Source organism: Schistocerca cancellata, chromosome 1, assembly GCF_023864275.1.
Source record: "Schistocerca cancellata isolate TAMUIC-IGC-003103 chromosome 1, iqSchCanc2.1, whole genome shotgun sequence".
Classification (NCBI taxonomy): domain Eukaryota; kingdom Metazoa; phylum Arthropoda; class Insecta; order Orthoptera; family Acrididae; genus Schistocerca; species Schistocerca cancellata.
Window position 1 is genome coordinate 1,274,431,034 of NC_064626.1, and position 21,679 is coordinate 1,274,452,712.

The 21,679-nt window shown below is 41.6% G+C and overlaps 1 protein-coding gene across 2 annotated transcripts in view; it reads left to right on the plus strand.

Moving 5' to 3' along the window:
• The first annotated feature begins 268 nt into the window (after positions 1-268).
• The window catches only part of LOC126095047 (BMP-2-inducible protein kinase), a 258,480-nt gene continuing 237,069 nt past the window's right edge, over positions 269-21,679 (plus strand). For both annotated transcript variants that reach the window (XM_049909726.1, XM_049909735.1), the window contains exons 1-2: positions 269-557; positions 666-800. In XM_049909726.1, coding sequence (XP_049765683.1) covers positions 674-800 — 127 coding nt within the window. In that variant the 5' untranslated portion in view covers positions 269-557; positions 666-673. The remainder of the gene's footprint in view (positions 558-665; positions 801-21,679) is intronic.

Genomic DNA, 21,679 nt, shown 5'->3' on the forward strand with positions numbered 1-21,679 from the left:
TGTTGTGAGCCCATTGAGCGTTAGTAACATTTCCGATGCAGTAGCATAGAAATAAGTGCTTGACACCAGATGAAATCGCGCTTATACGTTTCTAGTTTTAAAGATAATAAAAGAAATATTTACAATATTCACGTAATAACTAAAATTTTGTCTGCGGTAGTAGTGTCTATATTTTCGTCATAGTCCTCTATAAGCAGAATGAAGTGTTCAATACATCGGTACCTGTTAATGACGTTAGAGGAAGTGGCCATCTTGCTTTGGGTGCAAACGTTGGTTCTGTTTTTCTTATGTATGTGCTCTGCAGGACTTAAAATGAAGCAAAGGGAAACGGTGAAGTGGAGTGCCCGCGTTTCTGTGTTGAGCCTTAATCCTGTTCTAAATGCCGAGAAGAAGCGCTGACGTGAATTCAGCGACAAATTATGAATTTCTTTACCGTAGTGACTGAGGATTAGCGTGCCATAGATTGTATATCTATGGAATTAAATGTCAATTTACAGACGATAGTAAATTTATTGCTTCGTATCATCGAATTATTGTTTTTATTGTGTGTCATTACGGTAAATGAATGTTTGATGCTTTCATTTGATGAAATTGTTGTGAATATTGAATTCTTGGCGGATCGTGAGTTTCTTGCGGCTTATTGCCCAATATAATTTTCGTTGCAGCTTCCACAATGAAGAAACTTTTTTCAAAAATTGAAACTAAAATTGATAATACAACGAAAGAACCCAATAGTTACGTCGGCAAAGTATTTGTAGTTGGAAGGATGACGGTCACTGTCGAGGATGTATTGGCAGAAGGTATGTGTTGTGTGCAAAACACCAAAAGTAGTTAATTTTGGTATTTGTAACTTCTATGCCCTACTGGACTTGTCATAGTATTTTAATTATAATTGTTTCGGCCTGTGACGTCCGGCCCTGTAATACGGAGTTTATTGTTTTGCCGGGGAAGTTTCTTGAGTAGAAAGTCAAAGAAGAGATGTTGAACTTAGGCTACTGGTAGCGTAATATATAGAAGTTAGTTACGTTTTGCCAATGTATGGTTTAGTACGTCGACAATACTTGTAATTCCTGAGAGGCGATCACTGGTTACAGCAAGCATGAAAACCAGCACTAAAAATGCATTACAGTACCTAGGTTTAATGTAAACATTAAACCTTCACTACCGAACTGTCGCAATTGAAACTGCTGTAGAGAAGTGCAGATTCGAGGATAAAAGACAAACGCTGAAACTGGGAAAACTAAACGAAAATTTCTGTTTAAGCTACCCCCAACACTGAAGTTTAATGTAAGCGGATGTCTCATATAATTTAGTAGTTAATTCAGAGGTTTTTTTTTTTTTTTTTTTCAGTGTGCATGAGTTTCTCTGTCTGCCAAACATAAATTTTGTGTGTAGAATTCACCTGCAGTGAAACGTGTGAATGACAGCCGGATTGCTGGATTGTAACAATGGTCGAACTAATAATTGTGTTATGTAGTGTTCATAGTGAATTTCGGAGTTATGAGTTGTAATCATTTGTTTCCTGCTATTGCAATGAGAAGTGTCATTTAGATTCTACAGGGATATTGTGTATTTAGATAGCAGTAAATGCTAAAAATATTAAAGAAGTGTTGGCATTTTTGGTGAATCATTCATTCATGGAAACGTTGTTATATGGTGAGCCCAGGCCAAATGGTACACTTCAGAGATCAGAAACGAGATGAAGGGTATATATGTAGAGGGTCATTTCTCTTCAGAAAGAAACTAATACACAGTACTTTGTTAGCATTGTTTAAAGTAGACCATGGAGAGCCTTTTTCGGTTTACTTTTTTTTGTATCGGCCTGAGTGGTTTTTATTCTGAAATGCATGTGTGTATATGAGATAATTGCTTTGACTGTGCTATTACAGCATTGGATGTATCACAGATAGTTTCACTTCTGTGTGAATCACAGGATGTAATGCTTTACTATTCATTTCAACTATAACACAATAACATGTCAGTCTTTCAGATGAGTTGCTTGCTTAATTCGCAGTAGGTGTGCCAGTACAGGATGGTTCAGTTGCCCCTACCAAAATTGTTTGATGCAGCTCAACAAACACATAAAGTCCTCTCAAGCTCGGTATTCCCCTGCTGGTGTGTTGTATGGCACTAATGTCCAGTAAGCTCATCTCACAAATGATTCAGTATGCACCTGACAGGTGATATAGCCTGTTCACAAAACATCACTCCATTAAATTATTTACCTACCTCTGTCTACCGTGTAACTATATTAATGTGTCATGCCTAGTGACAGGGTGTAACAAGGAGCAAAATTAATGCTTAAAATGAGGTAACTGATGGAGTATGTACTCCAATCTATTCGTAAAGCAAACATGTTCCCAGCAGTGTAGGGTGGTGCATGCAGTTAGGCATTATTCAAGCGGTCAACAAAACGTGCTTTCAGTGGTTTTAATCCTGCATCATTCAAAAGTTCATTCATCAGTATGATATGTTGATAGGTGAGTGCAGGCCAACATTTGCTACATTCAAACAGGAAAACGACACTGTTATTATGCCCTGCGTACACTGCACTGAATGTGGCGTGAAGGTATTGTTGCTGTCATTGTCATGTTTTACACCTAGAGGAAAATGTTGACGTGCTCATTCTTTATTGGGAAGCAAGAAAAAATGTGTTTGAGGCACTATTTCTGCATCAGGAACAGTATGCAGACAGGCAACACCCTACTGCAAAGACATTCCGCAGTGTTGAGACTTTTAAGAAACAACAGGCGTGATTAAAAAAGAACCACCTGTCCAAGAGAGCAGCTTAACATCTGGTGAAAATGTAGAGGCCTTCCTGGATACAGCTCAACCCTCAAGTGTCTCACCACTCTTTGGCTATCACAGGCCCGCAGCCTGTGCAGCACTATTTTCTCTTCCTGTGCTGCAAACCTACACTTAGACTATCTCTTACCTCCTCTGTCTTTCGAACAGATGGTCCTTTTGGTGCAGATCCTGCTTGGACTCGGTTCATAATTTTGGTCTTGATTTCCAGTTTCACTCCTGGTACTATCTTCACTTATATGGTCCTCATTATTGGGTTAGGCCTGCAATCTTTTCCAAATGTCAGAAGTGCACCTTGTGCAGGGAAGGTTGCCCACTGTAGCCACCCTGTTCGGGGGCTTGTCAACTACCTGCATGGCGGTAGCCCTCGGAAAGTGGGGATCACACTCTTGATGCCTGCCCTGCACACTCCCTGTGTATGCCATGGAGTATGTGCCCATCATGACTGAGACATGGGGTCTCTCAGCAACAGAATGGTGGCCAGTTAGCCGTTTCTATGCTGCTGGCACCCATGGGGAAAGCCCCTGTTCGGAGTGGGTGGTTTGCACATGAAGTGACTTAAACTTTATCCTGCCGCAGCAGTCTCTTCAAATGGAAAGGTCTCATATGAGCTAACGTAATACGATATCAATGTGCCCCTTTCCCTGGCCATGCTGGAAGGAATGTAGGATCAAACAACAGGGAGGAAAATCTCCCCCAATACCTGGTCTGCAACAGGACACCTTTTTTGGCCACAAAGCCTTTATTTTTTGTTGAACACATCATCATCATGATCATCATCATCATTTAAGACTGATTATGCCTTTCAGCGTTCAGTCTGGAGCATAGCCCCCCTTATACAGTTCCTCCATGATCCCCTATTCAGTGCTAACATTGGTGCCTCTTCTGATGTTAAACCTATTACTTCAAAATCATTCTTAACCGAATCCAGGTACCTTCTCCCCGGTCTGCCCCGACTCCTCCTACCCTCTACTGCTGAATCCATGAGTCTCTTGGGTAACCTTGCTTCTCCCACGCGTGTAACATGACCCCACCATCTAAGCCTGTTCGCCCTGACAGCTACATCTATAGAGTTCATTCCCAGTTTTTCTTTGATTTCCTCATTGTGGACACCCTCCTGCCATTGTTCCCATCTACTAGTACCTGCAATCATCCTAGCTACTTTCATATCTGTAACCTCAACCTTGTTGATAAGGTAACCTGAGTCCACCCAGCTTTCGCTCCCATACAACAAAGTTGGTCGAAAGATTGAACGGTGCACAGATAATTTAGTCTTGGTACTGACTTCCTTCTTGCAGAAGAGAGTAGATCGTAGCTGAGCGCTCACTGCATTAGCTTTGCTACACCTCGCTTCCAGTTCTTTCACTATGTTGCCATCCTGTGAGAATATGCATCCTAAGTACTTGACACCGTCCACCTGTTCTAACTTTGTTCCTCCTATTTGGCACTCAATCCGTTTATATTTCTTTCCCACTGACATTACTTTCGTTTTGGAGATGCTAATCTTCATACCATAGTCCTTACATTTCTGATCCAGCTCTGAAATATTACTTTGCAAACTTTCAATCGAATCTGCCATCACAACTAAGTCATCCGCATATGCAAGACTGCTTATTGTCTTGAACACATTGAAGACAAATATGGGGAAGCTGCAGCCATCTCTTTAAGATGAAGTGCAGTTCCCTCCTGATTAAAATATCATGTCCTGCCCAGTCAAAGGTGCTACTCTTTGGTGGAAAGTTGGGTGACATTCTCTTGATTGTCACTCCTCACAAGTCTCAGTATGGTCCAGGGCATCATCTTTCACCGTGATCTTCTTTTGCAGACTGGCAATCAGCTGTGGGCCAATTTAGAATGACGAGGTATGCACCTCATTCATCATGGTCATAGGTGATCAAGGGAAAAGAGAGTTGCTACTGTGACCTTCATCTTGACCTTAGAGGGTGATATGTTGCCTGAGTATGTCAAGGTATGGCCTACTGGTGTGACATGAAACCATATGTTCCTCCTCTAATGAGATGCTTCATGTGTATGAAGTTTGGACATGGTATTCGTGTTGTATTGCTGCCCCTGTCTACAGGGATTGTGGACGTTGTTGCACATGAATGTTACTTGTGTTCTTCCCCCCATCTGTGTAAACTGTGGTGAGCTCCAGAGCTCCATTGTCCCTGCTGACCAGATCGCTCCATTTTGAAGTGTGAGAAGAAAATCCAGGAGTATAAGACCCTGGACAAGCTCATATATGTGGTCAGAAAAAAGTATGAGTGTGCAATCTCATACACGATCTTACACTACCACCGCAGCATCATCGTCACTTTCTCTGTTGACCTTGCTTTCTTATATTGCACCTCTTGCAGTGGGCTCTCAGAGCTGTTCACCAATACCTGACCTTGAAGTGCTTTGAGGCCCTTCTGGTGCTTGCACAGCACCCACTTTGGGACCATTGGCTCCCCAGCTGTCGGGGATACAGGTCTCCGTCCCCCAGCCAGAGCTGTCTCATCCTCATCCAACTTCTCTAGCTAGGAAAAGGTCCCTTGGGAGTCTCCCTTCCACAGTTCTTGCTGGTCCTCAGACAGACACCAGCCAATGGCTGAAGGAACTGCAGGCTGCTGGCCATTGAACTTCTCGTTCTTCCTCTGTCCCGGAAACCAATTCAGGGAAACCTTCCCAGTTCTCATCTTCTGAGGAGGAGGACAAAAGGAAGACCTCTAAGACAGGGGAAACTCCAGTGACCCCCATGCCGCTGGGCTTTGCATGTACTCCTGTGCCCAAGGTGGAGATCCCAGTGGCCCTTGAGGCATCACATCTCCCCAGGCAATGTGCCGCAGAATCTTTGTCAGTGGATCCCCTGATATCTCGACCAGGGATTGTCAATTACCCTGGGTCATAACTGCCTCTCCCCCCCCCCCCCCCCCTCCTTCCCTTCACACCTCACAGTTTTCAAACAGTCTGATACTCCAGTGGAATTTGTAACGGATTATTCCACAACCTGGCTGAGCTATGCCAGCTTTTAAGCACTTCCCCTGTATTCTGTATTGCTATCCAGGAAACTTGGTTTCCAGTGACTTGGATCTCTGCTCTATGTGGTCACTGAGGTTATTTCAGCAATTGTGCCGACTATGAGAGGATATCTGATGGAGTTTTTATGTATGTGGTGAAAAAAAAAAAAGAAATTTTTGATACAGCTTTGTGGGCTGTGGGTCTTCAGGTAAGGACACATCACAATTTTACCATCTGTAATGTTTATCTCCCTCCTGATGATGTCGTGTCCCAGGATGTACTGCCTGCATTACTCTCCCAGCTCTCCTCCACCTTTCTTAGTCTTGGACGACTTCAATGCCCATAACTCTATGTGGGGTGGAACAACGATCACTGGCTGTTGTAAAGACATCGAAATCTTATTAGCACAGCTCAATCTTTGGCTCTTGAACTGTGGCAGTCACACACACTTCAGTTTGGCACACGACACTTATTCGGTATTGATCTTTCCTTTTGCAGCCCTGCTCTGCTACCATCTATCCACTGGAGAGTCCACGATGATCTGTGTGGTAGTGACCACTTTCCGGTCTTTTTCGTGTCCCTCAGTTTTGCTCCCATGGGTGCTCGCCCAGATGGGTTCTCTGTAATGCCAACTGGGTTTGGTTCACCGCTGCTGTTGTCCTTAGCTACCCATTGCAAGGCAGTATCGATGTGGCTGTTCAACATACAACCACAGCCATTCTTTTAGCAGCCAACTGAGCCATCCCCTCTTCCTCCGGATCCACCCATCAGAAGAGGGGACCCTAGTGGACTTGAGAGATTGCTGTGCCCATTAGAGATTGTAGGCGGTCTCTCAAATGCCATAAGTGGCAGCCTTTGCTAGGCCACCTCATTACCCTTAAATGGCTTCGTGTCTGTGTCTGCTACCTCACAAAATGATAAAGCAAGAATCCTGGGAACGATACATCTCCACCATTGGATCATGTGCCTTTTCATCTCTGATATGGACAAAGATCAACTGCCTCCTTGGCTTCCAGTCTGCTGCAGGTGTAACAAGTGTTTCCATTACCTATCAGACGCCAACAACAGCTACTGAATTATGCTATACCCATTCTTAACTTCCCAAAATATCCCAACTATCTTGTCCTTTTCCCTGTAAGAGAGCTCTATCTACCATAACAGTGACCCAGAACTGGGTTTATAATTGCTGCACACCTCTACTGTCTCTGTTCGGGACTGCAACTTCCTCCACTGTCGTCTCTGGTCAGGGAGACATTGCATCTGCTCCTGTGGCTTGTACCGTGACCTTGGTTACGTTGCAGTCTCCTTTGGACCAAAAGATTCTGTTGACCCCTGTTCTTGAGAAGTATCTGCATTCGGAAGTGGTATTCACTGATGGGTTAACAGTTGACGGACAAACAGGCTTTGCCTACACACATGCATGATGCAGTGAACTCAACACTCTGCCAAACAGTTGCAGTGTCTTCACTGCTGAATTGATGCCCATTAATCTAGCCCAAGGCTGTGTTCATTCTTTCACTGGCAAGAGTATCTTTATCTGCAGTGGCTCTCGTAGCAGCCTTCAGGCTATAGACCAGTGCTACTCTCTTCACCCACTGGTTACGCCTATCTAGTATCTTGTCTCTCATTTCCATCGAGCTAGACGGCCACTTGTTTTTGTTTGGACCGTGGATCATGTTGGGACTTCAGGGAAATAAATGAGCTGACCGTTTGGCCAGCTGGCCATCAGTTTGCCAATTCTGGAAATGGGGGTCCCAGAACTGGATCTTCGGTTGTTTTTATGCCATTGATTGCTGGGAGTCTCGATCTTAGAATCGTCTGTCCTGATCTCTCCAAACAAACTGAGAACAATTAAGGGGACCACAACCATGTGGCAGTCTTCCCTTTGTGATTCTCTCAGGGTATCCACTGTTCTCTGTTAACTCCACATTGGCCACACTTGGCTGACCCATGGCCACATTCTCCGACGTCAAGATCCTTTTTATTGGTGATGCAGAACCCGCCTGACGGTGATCCACTTATTCACAGACTGCCTTAATTTGGCTGCTTTGAGCAGACATTTTAATCTTCCTGACACTCTACCTCTGGTGCTAGCAGACAACACCAAAGTGGCTGACCTGGTGCTACATTTTGCCCATGAAGGTGTTTTCTATTCATCTCTGTAAGGTCAGGCTTTATGGACTTATCGTAGAGCAAGAGGTGATATGCGATTGCTAAAAATGGAGCTATTGCAACAGCATACCCTGAAAGGAACCAAATTATTGTATTATCCGGACCGAAAGATTTGCTTTTATTGAGTGACTTCTCTTGATTTGCTACATCGAAGATATCAACTTCTGTACTATTCATTTTGGTACCTGTTCTTGGTTTGAATTCTGGAATTTTTATTGCATCTTCTCTGTTGTTGGAATTTTGGCAAACTTGGTTTAACAACACTGCTTTAGTCATTCTGCCATCAGTAACATTAACATTGATATCGCACTGTGGAGGTTTTTGATTATGTCTTGCCACTGGTATACTTTTCATACAACCAGAATCACTTTGGTGTTTTTTCATGATTTTGCGACAAAGATTTATTGTGCAAACTGTTGTAAAGCATCTTGCAGGGAAATCTCTGTTAAATTTAGAGCTTCTGTTAAATGTTGTCAATTTTGGAAATTTCGTTTTCTTTTAAATCTGGAATGCTCCTTATGTTTGTTCTGTAACAATGCCATGGCCTGTTTTGTGTACTGTGGGGAATCTGTTCCATCTGTTATTGATTTACTTGGCATGAAACTCGGTTACTGTCGGCATCCAGAGTGGCGATTCTTCTGGTAAACCTGAAATTATTGGGAATTACATTTTACCTGAAAAAAATCATGGAAATCAGAATATTTTGTAAAATCACTGGGCACTCTGTATTTTTAATCCAAGATATGAATTTAATTTTGTTGACCATATAAATATCGAATTTTAAAATACTTAATATTTCAATGTTTGTTAATTATTTGAATATTGGTCCATATAAGATATCGATGTTTAAGAAAAATAGTTATTGTGAGATGCTCAACCCCCCCCCCCCCCCCTTGCCTCCCCTGTTCCCCCAGCCCCAACCCCAAACCTACCACTATTAACTTCTTAGGAGCCTCTTAAAACATCATCTTCCTCCCCATACTTGGCATCCTGAGAAAACTTAATTTAGTAGCCACCTTGGTATAACAACTTTAGATTTAAACCACATCTGTTCTGCTCTTAGTCTGGAAGAAATAGAGACTATTTCTTAGGAGGCATAAAAATTTTATCTGCTTTTTTAAAAATATATTTTCAGTTTATTTTGATAGCTTTGAATGTTATTGTATTAAGTCTCACTACAACCATGTTATGGTCACTAATCCCTGTATACTTCGTGACACTCTGTTTGTTGATGATTGTTTGTTGCTAAGAGGTCTAGTGTGTTATTAGACACCTGATCTAATTGCTCAAAATAATTCTTTGACAAATCATTTAGTACAATTTCAGATGATGTTTTATGCCTACCATCCACTTCAAACATGTATTTTCACCACATATTGAGAGTTGATTAAAGTCAATGCCAACTGTATTTGTATGAGGTGGGTACCTATTTGAAGTGAGAGTAAAGTTTTCCTTGATCCTTTCCACGGCTATATCATCTGAGTTGGGGTCCAGTAAAATGAATTATCTATTTAAATTTCACGACAAGATAAACTACTACTAGCAGCAACAAACATGCCTCCACAAACTGAATTTAATTTATTCTTTCTGAACACTACTATAGGTTCTTGGTGCTGACTTCAGCATTAGTCATCCTTCATTATGTGTAACAATTTATGCTTCAGTTCATTCTATTAGCATTTGGATCTCTGGTTCTTTCTCAATACATCCACAACGATGTACAAGTATAATACCGGTGTTTCCTAGGTCTACCCTTGTGCTTTGTTGTTTGTAATGGACTCCCGATCTATTAAGTGGATCCCGAAATTTCTCCACCATATTGCACAAGGCTAGGAATCAGCAGCCTACCTGGTCGCAGAACTGTCTGATCCAGACCCTCCACTTGACTCTTTACCAACAGTTTGCAATCAGTTGTGCAGATTGTGCTACACATAAAATAAATAAATAACAGGTGGTGAGCTCAACCTCCATCTTGCAAGCAAGACTAGTTGTCTTGACTGTTTCAGGTAGCTGCCAAAAATTGGGGAGAATCTCTTCCAGTCCAGAGTGACATACATCATTAGTACCTATATGATTCAGCACTTGCAGTTGGCTGAACCCTCTGCTCTTCATGGCATCCGACAGGACTCGTTCCACATCTGAGACGACTCGCCCCAGTATGCTCACAGACTGCACACTATATTTCTTCTCTTCATTAGCAACTGTATCCCAAAGGGACTCCATCACGCACCTAACATTGGAGTTACCAGTAATCCCACATTCTATGAATGCACGGACCTTGCAGGCTGAGAGATTTCCGCTGAAATAGGTCAAACAACTGCTGACTGCTCTTAATCTTTATGAGCCACAGATAGTGCCTGAATCCCATTCATTGTACAAACCATGGAGGCCTTTTGATTGGTTGCCTAGTCTTTTGCTGCCAGTCACACCTGGGAATGACCTCCCAATCGACCGTTAGTGAAGGGTCAACCTCAGTGCACAGTAACCAGGCCAACCATGGTACTGGGGGGGGGGGGGGGGGGGGATGTGGGACATCGCTTGGATCCTCATGCTGGCCATCACTGTGGGGGCCAGCGGCAACAACCTCAAGCTGCATAATTGAAGCTAGCATTGCCTGGAGCTCTAAGCGAAGGGTCTCGGACTCAGCTCAGTTCCGAATCAACTTTATTTACTGTGTCCCTTTTGATGGTATTACAGTTAAAAAAACAATTGAGTCTCATTTCAAATAGGTACCCCACCCATACAATTATAGTCGGTGGCTGGAAAAATTATACGTTTAAAGCTGGTGGTAGGCATAAAACGTCATCCGAAATTGTACTGAATGCTTTCTCAGGAAATTATTTTGAACGACTAGTTCATGAGTCTACTGGAAGTGTAAATGGTTGTGATAGCATACTTGACCTCTTAGCAACAAATAATCCTGGACAAATAGGCAGTGTCATGACGAATACAGAGATTAGCGACCACAAGGCAGTTGGTGCTAGGCTGAATACCGTAACACCCACAACCATAAAAAAGAAATGCAAAGTACATCTATTTAAAAAAGATGATAAAAATGCTCTTAATGCCTTTTTAAGACACAGTCTGCACTCCTTCCTATCTGATCACGCAAGTGTAGGAAAGATATGGAATGACCTCAAAGAGATAGTATTGACGGCAATTGATAGATATATACCACATAAATTAATAAGTGAGGGTACTGATCCCCCATGGTCTACAAAACTGGTCAGATCGCTGTTGCAGAAGCAACAAAAAAAGCATGCTAAATTTAAAAGAAGGCAAAATCGTGAAGATTGGCAAAGTTTTGCAGTAGGTCAAAAAATAGCGTGTGCTTCAATGTGAGATGCTATTAATAATTTCCACAATGAAACTGTGTCTCGGAATATGGCAGAAAACCCAGAGAGATTCTGTTCATATATAAAGCACACCAATGGCAAGAGACAATACCTTCACTGCGCGATAACAATGGTGAAGTCACTGATGACAGTGCCACCAAAGCAGAGTTATTAAACACAGTTTTCCAAAATTCCTTCATCAAAGGTGACGAAGTAAATATTCCCGAATTCCAGTCAAGAACAACTGCGAAGATGAGAAACATAGATGTAGATATCCTCGGTGTAGCAAAGCAGCTTAAATCACTTAATAAAAGCAAGGCTTCTCGTCAAGATGATATACCACTCAGGTTCGTTTCAGAGTATGCAGGTGCAATAGCTCCATATTCAGCAATTATATACAACCGCTCGCTCACAGAAAGTTCCGTACCTAAAGACTGGAAAGTTGCTGAAGTCACACCAATACCCAAAAACGGAAATAGGAGTAATCCGCTGAATTACACGCCCATATCACTAACTTTGATTTGCAGTAGGGTTTTGGAACATATACTATATTCGAACATTATGAAGTACTTCGAAGAAAATGATTTACTGACACGTAGTCAGCACGGATTCAGAAAATATTGTTCTTGCGGAACACACCTAGCTCTTTATACTCGTGAAGTCATGAGTGCTATCAACAGTGAATGACAAATTGACTCCATATTTTTAGATTTTCAGAAGGCTTTTGACACTGTTCCTCACAAGTGTCTTGTAACACAACAGTGTGCCTATGGAATATTGCCTCAGGTGTGTGACTGGATTAATGATTTCCTGTCAGAAAGGTCACAGTTCATAGTAATAGACGGAAAGTCATCGAGTAAAAGAGAAGTAATATCCGGCGTTCCCAAAGGAAGTGTTACAGGCCCTCTATTGTTCCTGATCTATATTAATGACATAGGAGACAATCAGAGTAGCCCTCTTAGAATATTTGCAGATGACGCTGTCATTTACCGTCTTGTAAAGTCATCAGATGACCAAAATGAATTAATAAATTATTTAGATAAGATACCTGTGTGGTGCAAAAAGTGGCAATTGACCCTGAATAAAGAAACGTGCAAAGTTATTCACATGAGTACTAAAAGAAATCTGCTACATTTTGATTACGTGACAAGTCACACAAATTTGAAGGCTGTAAATTTGACTAAATACTTAGGGATTACAGTTACAAATAACGTAAATTGGAACGATCACATAGGTAATGTTGTGGGTAGAGCAAATCAAAGACTGCGATTCATTGGCAGAACACTTACAAGGTGCAACAGACCTACTAAAGAGATTGCTTACATTACACTTGTCTGCCCCACTCTGGAGTATTGCTGTGCGGTGTGGGATCCATATCAGATGGGACTGATGGATGATATTGAAAAAGTACAAAGAAGGGCAGCTCGTTTTGAATTATCACAAAATAGGGGAGATAGTGTCACAGACATGACACGTGAATTGGAGTGGCAATCATTAAAACAAAGGCACTTTTCGTTGCGATGGGATTTTCTCATGAAATTTCAATCATGAGTTTTCTCCTCCGATTGCAAAAACATTCTGTTGGCACCCACCTACATAGGGAGAAATGCACGATAAAATAAGAGGAATCAGGGCTCGCACAGAAAAATTTAAGTGCTCCTTTTTCCTGCGTGCTGTTAAGAGTGCGGAACGATAGAGAGACAGCATGAAGGTGGTTCATTGAACCCTCTGCCAGGCACTTAATTGTGAATAGCAGAGTAATCGTGTAGATATACTTTTACTCAAGTCTTAACAGTTAAAGTGTTCCATTGATCAATAGCACGGAAAAACTGTTATGGTGTGGAATGTGTCAAATGTGCACAGGAAACAAGGTTTTTTTACATTGTAGTGTTATACCTAAATATTTCTGTTATCTATCCCATTCCCTTAAGTGGCACAAAATGCATATATTAGATCTCCAGATTTATTTACTCATATTCAAGAATTCGTCTATGGTATAGAAGGAGTTGTCAAGGAGGTATGATTTCTGTTTGGTTTTGAAACTATTACTGCTGTCTGTCAGACATTTTATTTCATCTGATAATTTATCAAAACATTTTATAGCAGCATATTTTACCCCATTCTGTGCCAGAGATAGGTTAAGTGAAGGATAGTGTAGGTTTTTCTTTTTTCTGGTATTGTAATCATGAAGGTTGCTGTTGATTTTAAAGTGGTCAATGTTGTTGAGAAAAAATTTCATTACTGAGTAAATGTACTGTGAAGCAGTTGTAAGAATTCCTAACCTTTTAAACAGATGCCTACAAGATGTGCGACTATGAACCCCACACATTATTCTAACTACTTTCTTTTGAGCAGTGACTACCTGTTGCATAAGTGTTGAGTTGCCCCAGAATATTATTCTGTATGACATCAGAGAGTGGAAGTATGCAAAGTATGTTAGCTTACTAATTTCTACATCTTCAAAATTGGCAATTATTCTGATTGCAGAAGTTGCTGAACCTAGAAACTTAGTATGCTCTAACCTGGCTACTGACTTCTTTTAATGTGTTATGCTTAATGAAGGAGTTATACTTTTTGCAGCAGAAAATTGGATGTACTGTGTTTTTTTTTTTTTTTTTTTTTTTTTTTCAAAGTTCAGAGCAAGGCCGTTCGCTGAAAACCAATCGATAACTTTTCCAAAGACCTTATTTGTATCATTTTCTATCGGACTTTCTTTTACTGGATTAGTAATTATGCTTGTATCATCAGCAAACAGTGTCAGTTAAACATCTTGTTTCACATAAGAAGGGAGGTCATTCACATACATCAAGAACAGGAGGGGACCCATGATCGAATCTTGTGGAGCATCTAATGTAATTTCACCCCAGTTAGATGAAGTGGCAAACTCCTTTGAATCACTTGAAGCATATGAAGAGACTTTTTGCTTCCTGTTCTGTAGATATGACTTAAACCACTCATATGCTATGCCGTTTATACCATAGAATTGTAATTTCTCTAACATAATGTCATGGTTCGCACAATCAAATGCTTTGGATAAGCCACAGAATATTCCTACTGGTGACAGTTTACTATTTAAAGACTCTATTATGTGGACAGTGAAACTGTACATTGCTGTCTCAGTGGAACAGCATTTCTGAAATCCGAACTGTGATTTACTAAGTATCCCATTACTGTTGAGATGGCTAACCACTCTTGAGTACATTAATTTCTCAAAGATTTTTGAAAATTCTGTAAGCAAGAATACTGACTGGTAATTATTCACATCTGTGGTTTCCCCCCTTTTTGTAGAGATGCCTGACAATGGCATATTTTAACCTCATGTCCATTATAATTATCCGGGCTGTTATGCCGTGGTCGGTTGATGAATGCTGTGGTGATTCCCAACGTTTCGTCTCCGACTGCGGGAGACATCTTCAAGGGGGTCCGTAGCTTGATGGAAGATCCAACACACACACTGGCTCGCTACTGACTGCCGCTAAATTCCGTGTCCGCGCGCCCCCGCGCCGCGGCGTGACGTCACGTGTTTTGAAAACGTCAGTGCAATTGGCCGCTGTCCGTCGCCGTCGATCGCCGTTGCCATCACCCAGTAGTGGACGAGTGGTACACATCTTCTTTAACACCGGCATCCATATACCGTTTAATTTGACGCCCTCCTCCTTTCTGTTGAAATTATTAGGGTGTTTAGCGATTTCGATCGCCTCCCTGTAGAGCCTTTCGTAATATCCGCTCGTGGCCGCTAATACTTGCGTCTCCTCGAAACGAATATTGTGGTTCCCTGGCTGGAAAGCATGCTCCGCAACAGCTGATCGTTCTGTTTCTCCTCTTCTACAATTTCCCTTGTGCTCTTCCAAACGTTTAGAAACAGTTCTTTTAGTGGTACCCACATAAACATCACCACAGCTGCATGGGATCCTATACACTCCAGATTTTTCCAATGGTTTGCGAGCGTCCTTGGCAGGCCTAAGGTATTCCTGTATCTTCCTGGTGGGCTTGTAAATTACGGTAATATTCCGCTTCGTCAAGATCCTCCCTATTCTTTCCGTTACATTTTTAACAAACGGCAGGAAAACCTTAGATTTTGCAGTAGCCTGTACGTCAGTATGATTTCTGCGTGGCTGCCTCAACGCACGTTTTATTTCGGCGGACGAATATCCGTTCTTCGTTAGTGCATTGTGGAGATGTTCCATCTCAGCGTCGAGCAACTCAGGTTCACAAATATTTCTAGCTCTGTCCGCTAACGTCTTGATAACACCCCGCTTCTGTTGTGGGTGGTGGTTCGAATCCCGGTGCAAATAACGGTCCGTGTGCGTGGGTTTGCGGTACACTGAGTGGCCCAATCTACCATTTTCGTTTCTAAACACAAGCACATCGAGGAAATGTAGTTTGCCGTCTACCTCCTCTTCCATAGTAAACTGAATTCTTGGGTTTATACTGTTCAGATGTTCGTGGAACCGGCTTAGTTCCTCCCTACCATGTCTCCACAACACAAACGTGTCATCCACGTATCGGAACCATACATTTGGTTTCTTGCTGGCAGTACCTAAGGCCTGTTCTTCGAATTTCTCCATAAAGAAGTTTGCAATTACGGGACTTAGGGGGCTTCCCATAGCCACGCCATCCGTTTGCTCATAAAACTGTTCATTCCACTTGAAGTATGTGGTCGTCAAACAACACTTAAACAGCTCTAAAATATCGGCAGGAAAAATTCGATCCAGCTGTTCCAATACATCATTAAGTGGAACCATGGTAAACAGCGATACCACATCGAAGCTGACCAATATGTCCTCCGGCTGGACCACTATGCCATTCAATCTGCTGATGAAATGTGTCGAATTCTTTATATAAGAGTCCGAACGGCCCACATGTGGTTTTAACAGCGTAGTCAAAAACTTGGCTAACGAGTAGGTGGGCGAACCAATGGCACTTAGTATCGGTCTTAACGGAACATTTTCTTTATGAATTTTGGGCAATCCATAAAGCCTCGGTGGTAGCGCAACCGAATTGCAGAGACCTTTCTGTACACTCTCTTCAATGGAGGACTTTTTTATTAACCGCGACACAGCTCTGAGAACGTTGTTAGTGGGGTCCTTATTCAGCTTCCTATATGCTTGCGGATCCAGTAGATCCGTAATTTTTCTCTGATAGTCGGCCACATCCATAACCACCGTTACGCTTCCTTTGTCAGCTGGGAGAACCAAAATACTACCGTCGTCATTCAGGAGTTTTAAAGCTCTTCTCTCACCCACAGTTATATTACTTTTCGGCGGTTTTGCATTGGCTAATATTCTCACCGTTTCTATACGGATTTCTTCAGCTGTTACAGAATCTACACTGCGAATTCCTGCTTCTACATTGGCTATAATTTCTTCCGTGGGCACAAAACGCGGACTAACAGCAAAATTTCCTCCCTTGGCAAGCACAGATGTCTCATCGTCAGATAACGAACGTTTGGACAAATTGATAACGGTCCGGGAAACGTCTAAATGCCGAACAGTCTGATTAGGTAGCAAATTATCAAACTTCTTCTTCTGTCTACTAGACGTCGTCAACATCACCACAGCATTCATCAACCGACCACGGCATAACAGCCCGGATAATTATAATGGACATGATATTTCCGGCCGTGAAAGTTTACATTTTAGTATATTTTAACCTGTCTGCAAAAATACCCTGAGTCAGTGGTGGATTACATATGTGACACAAAACATCAGCTGTAATTGCTCCACATTGTTTTAATAACTTTTTAGAGATGTCATCTACTCCAACAGAACATTTATTTTTCAAAGATTTAATAATTTTCCTTATTTCACAAGAGGTTGTTAGATGAAACTTAATCTGACTAAATTTTTCAAATCTGACTCTTCCATGTACTGCCTGGCTTTTTCTTTCAAACTATTGTATGACTCAGTGTAATATTTTCCACTGTGTCTTTACCCAAAATTGGATGAAGAATTGCATACCAATCTGGAATAGCAGTGGGCTCACTTTGCCTTATTTAGAAAAAGCTGAAAGATAGTTGAGTAGACATGGGAACATTCATGACTGCTGTACGCTGCTGTAGTCAATTCTGTGTGTTTGTCACTACACATCTTACAATGTTAACAGTATTTACAATTCTAAAACTTGTAAATCCCTTGACTTGGGAGAATGTTTACTGACAAGCCCAAGGTATTTGTTGTGGCAGCGTACAGAGATCATGTTCGCCCAGATATTCATCCAAAATGACACAAGACATCTCTGCCACAGTGCTATTAATCAAATAGACAGCTCATGTGTAATGTCACAGACAAAGTCAACCATGTAAAAATACTACCGGATCCATCTGAAGATGACTGTATGACCATTGAAATGCATACTTATGTGAAAAATATAAATAATAGTGACTGAAGCAGTATACCAATAATTGTTTCAATTTTGTGCTGCAACCTCTTGTCTCCGAATATTCTTCCTTCTCTTACTTACTTTCTCATAATGGCAGCTTTTGATATTGACTCAACTGTCTGCTAAGTTCTGCTTTCCTTTCTTGACATACAGTACAATGGTCTGTCCCATCAACTACTGGAACAGTGACCATTTTGAGTGATTTGCCATTTCCTTTATACTGTTAATTGAACTGGCCACCATGCTGTGCACTTAAGATGGCAGACGGACAGAGCTCCCAAACCGCTTTTGAAGCCTTTGTGTCACCAGTCACTGACAGTGCCCGCAGACACACCTCTGCTGCGATTATTAGTGCTGCCAGTACAGCAATTTCCCATTCCGGGTGACCTTCATTGGTGGTAGCTGGTGCCACGAAAGTCTGAAGAAATTGTGCTGACTATCCATTGTCACCAGACAGCCATAAAACGATGTAATGAACCCAGTAGCATTCTCCTTAAGATGGCGGACAGATGGATCCCAAATTATTGAGTCCTGTTGATTTTAGGATACTGCAGCAAACCTGAGGAGACTACCAATCATAGTATCTACTTGCTTTCTTGTGCTGCAACCTCTTGTCTCCGAATATTCTTCCTTCTCTTACTTACTTTCTCATAATGGCAGCTTTTGATATTGACTCAACTGTCTGATAAGTTCTGCTTTCCTTTCTTGACATATTCATCATTTACCTTACATCACCTTTTGCCTAAAGTAATTTTTGGTCCTCTTGTGGATTTGAACAGCATTACTTTTTTTTGTATTGTGGACTGACTGAGGAATTTAAATAGTGCCTACTGGATGCAGTGTTAAAGATCTTTTCACAGTAATTGCACAGACTCATGTATGCTCTTAAAAGCCAACACACTAATGGAGTATTGTGGGGGTCATTATGTACCATTTCAGTAAAGCCCCCAGCAACAAGGGGTCACACTGCTGATGCCTGTGCTGGTAGTTTCCCTTGCATGCCAAGAAGCAGATGCCTATCATCCTAGAGTATCAGGACCTCCAGCAATGGCTATCGTGTGAGATGTATGTTGTTGTGGACTAGGTAGGAAGAGCGCAGACATTTCACACATTAAACGTATCAAATTAAACCAAAGCAATAGAAATCTGACCATCTAAGCGGACGGGTCTAGGAATTACAATGCAGGCAGTAGTAATCGTACTGCTTCCACTACCCCACACCATTGGAAGAGGAACAAGCCAGATGATTGGGAGCGAAACAATTTGTCCAATACCTGGTATGTAGCTGAGCAGCTGGAGATACTTTACTGTTGTGAAACCATTGTTTTTTGTGGAACAAAGTGAAGATAAATGTGGAGAATTTAGATCATTGGGAAAAATGTGCAATGGATCACCACTAATTAAAGCCCCGTCTGCTGCACAGTCTACAACTTTTCATAGATTTGAGTGACTGGGTGACATACTAGTGACCATCGCCCCACACAAAACTTTGAATACGGTTCAATGAGTCATCTTATGCAGAGATCTCACACTCCAGACAGGTCAGGAGCTGTTGTTGTTGTGGTCTTCAGTCCTGAGACTGGTTTGATGCAGCTCTCCACGCTACTCCATCCTGTGCGAGGTTCTTCATCTCCCAGTACCTACTGCAACCTACATCCTTCTGAATCTGCTTAGTGTATTCATCTCTTGGTCTCCCTCTACAATTTTTACCCTCCACGCTGCCCTCCAATACTAAATTGGTGATCCCTTGATGCCTCAGAACATGTCCTACCAACCGATCCCTTCTAGTTAAGTTGTGCCACAAACTTCTCGTCTCCCCAATCCTGTTCAATACCTCCTCATTAGTTATATGATCTACCCATCTAATCATCAGCATTCTTCTGTAGCACCACATTTTGAAAGCTTCTATTCTCTTCTTGTCCAAACTATTTATCGTCCATGTTTCACTTCCATACATGGCTTCGCTCCATACAAATACTTCCAGAAACGACTTCCTGACACTTAAATCTATACTCCATGTTAACAAATTCCTCTTCTTCACAAACTCTTTCCATGCCATTGCCAGTCTACATTTGATATCTTCTCTACTTCGACCATCATCAGTTATTTTGCTGCCCAAATAGCAAACCTCCTTTACTACTTTAAATGTCTCATTTCCTAATCTAATTCCCTCAGCATCACCCGACTTAATTCGACTACATTCCATGATCCTCGTTTTGCTTTTGTTGATATTCATCTTATACCCTCCTTTCAAGACACTGTCCATTCCGTTCAACTGCTCTTCCAAGTCCTTTGCTGTCTCTGACAGATTTACAATGTCATCGGCGAACCTCAAAGTTTTTATTTCTTCTCCATGGATTTTAATACCTACTGTGAATTTCTCTTTTGTTTCCTTCACTGCTTGCTCAATATACAGATTGAATAACATTGGGAATAGGCTACAACCCTGTCTCACTCCCTTCCCAACCACAGCTTCCCTTTCATGCCCCTCGACTCTTATAACTGCCATCTGGTTTCTATACAAATTGTAAATGGCCTTTCGCTCCCTGTATTTTACCCCTGCTAGCTTCTGAATTTGAAAGAAAGTATTCCAGTCAACATTGTCAAAAGCTTTCTCTAAGTCTACAAATACTAGAAATGTAGGTTTGTCTTTCCTTAATCTTTCTTCTAAGATAAGTCGTAAGGTCAGTATTGCCTCACGTGTTCCAATATTTCTACGGAATCCAAACTGATCTTCCCCGAGGTCGGCTTCTACCAGTTTTTCCATTCGTCTGTAAAGAATTCGCGTTAGTATTTTGCAGCTGTGAGTTATTAAACTGATAGTTCGGTAATTTTCACATCTGTCAACACCTGCTTTCTTTGGGATTGGAATTATTATATTCTTCTTGAAGTCTGAGGGTATTTTGCCTGTCTCATATGTCTTGCTCACCAAATGGTAGAGTTTTGTCAGGACTCGCTCTCCCAAGGCCTTCAGTAGTTCTAATGGAATGTTGTCTACTCCCGGGGCCTTGTTTCGACTTAGGTCTTTCAGTGCTCTGTCAAACTCTTCACGCAGTATCTTATCTGCCATTTCATATTCATCTACATCCTCTTCCATTTCCATAATATTGTCCTCAAGTACATCGCCCTTGTATAGACCCTCTGTATACTCCTTCCACCTTTCTGCTTTCCCTTCTTTGCTTAGAACTGGGTTTCCATCTGAGCTCTTGATATTCATACAAGTGGTTCTCTTTTCTCCAAAGGTCTCTTTAATTTTCCTGTAGGCAGTATCTGTCTTACCCCTAGTGAGATAAGCCTCTACATCCTTACATTTGTCCTCTAGCCATCTCTGCTTAGCCATTTTGCACTTCCTGTCGATTTCATTTTTGAGACATTTGTATTCCTTTTTGCCTGCTTCATTTACTGCGTTTTTTTTTTTTTCTCCTTTCATCAATTAAATACAATATATCTTCTGTTACCCAAGGATTTCTACTAGCTCTCGTCTTTTAACCTACTAGATCCTCTGCTGCCTTCACTTCTTCCTCTCTCAAAACTACCCATTCGTCTTCTACTGTGTTTCTTTCCCCCATCCCTGTCAATTGTTTCCTTATGCTCTCCCTGAAACTCTGCACAACCTCTGGTTTAGTCAGTTTATCCAGGTCCTATCTCCTTAAATTCCCACCTTTTTGCGGTTTCTTCAGTTTTAATCTACAGTTCATAACCAATAGATTGTGGTCAGAGTCCACATCTGCTGCTGGAAGTGTCTTACAATTTAAAACCTGGTTCCTAAATCTCTGTCTTACCATTATATAATCTATCTGAAACCTGTCAGTATCTCCAGGCTTCTTCCATGTATACAGCCTTGTTTTATGATTCTTGAACCAAGTGTTAGCTATTATTAAGTTGTGCTCTGTGCAAAATTCCACCAGGTGGCTTCCTCTTTGATTTCTTAGCCCCAATCCATATTCACCTACTACGTTTCCTTCTCTCCCTTTTCCTACTACCGA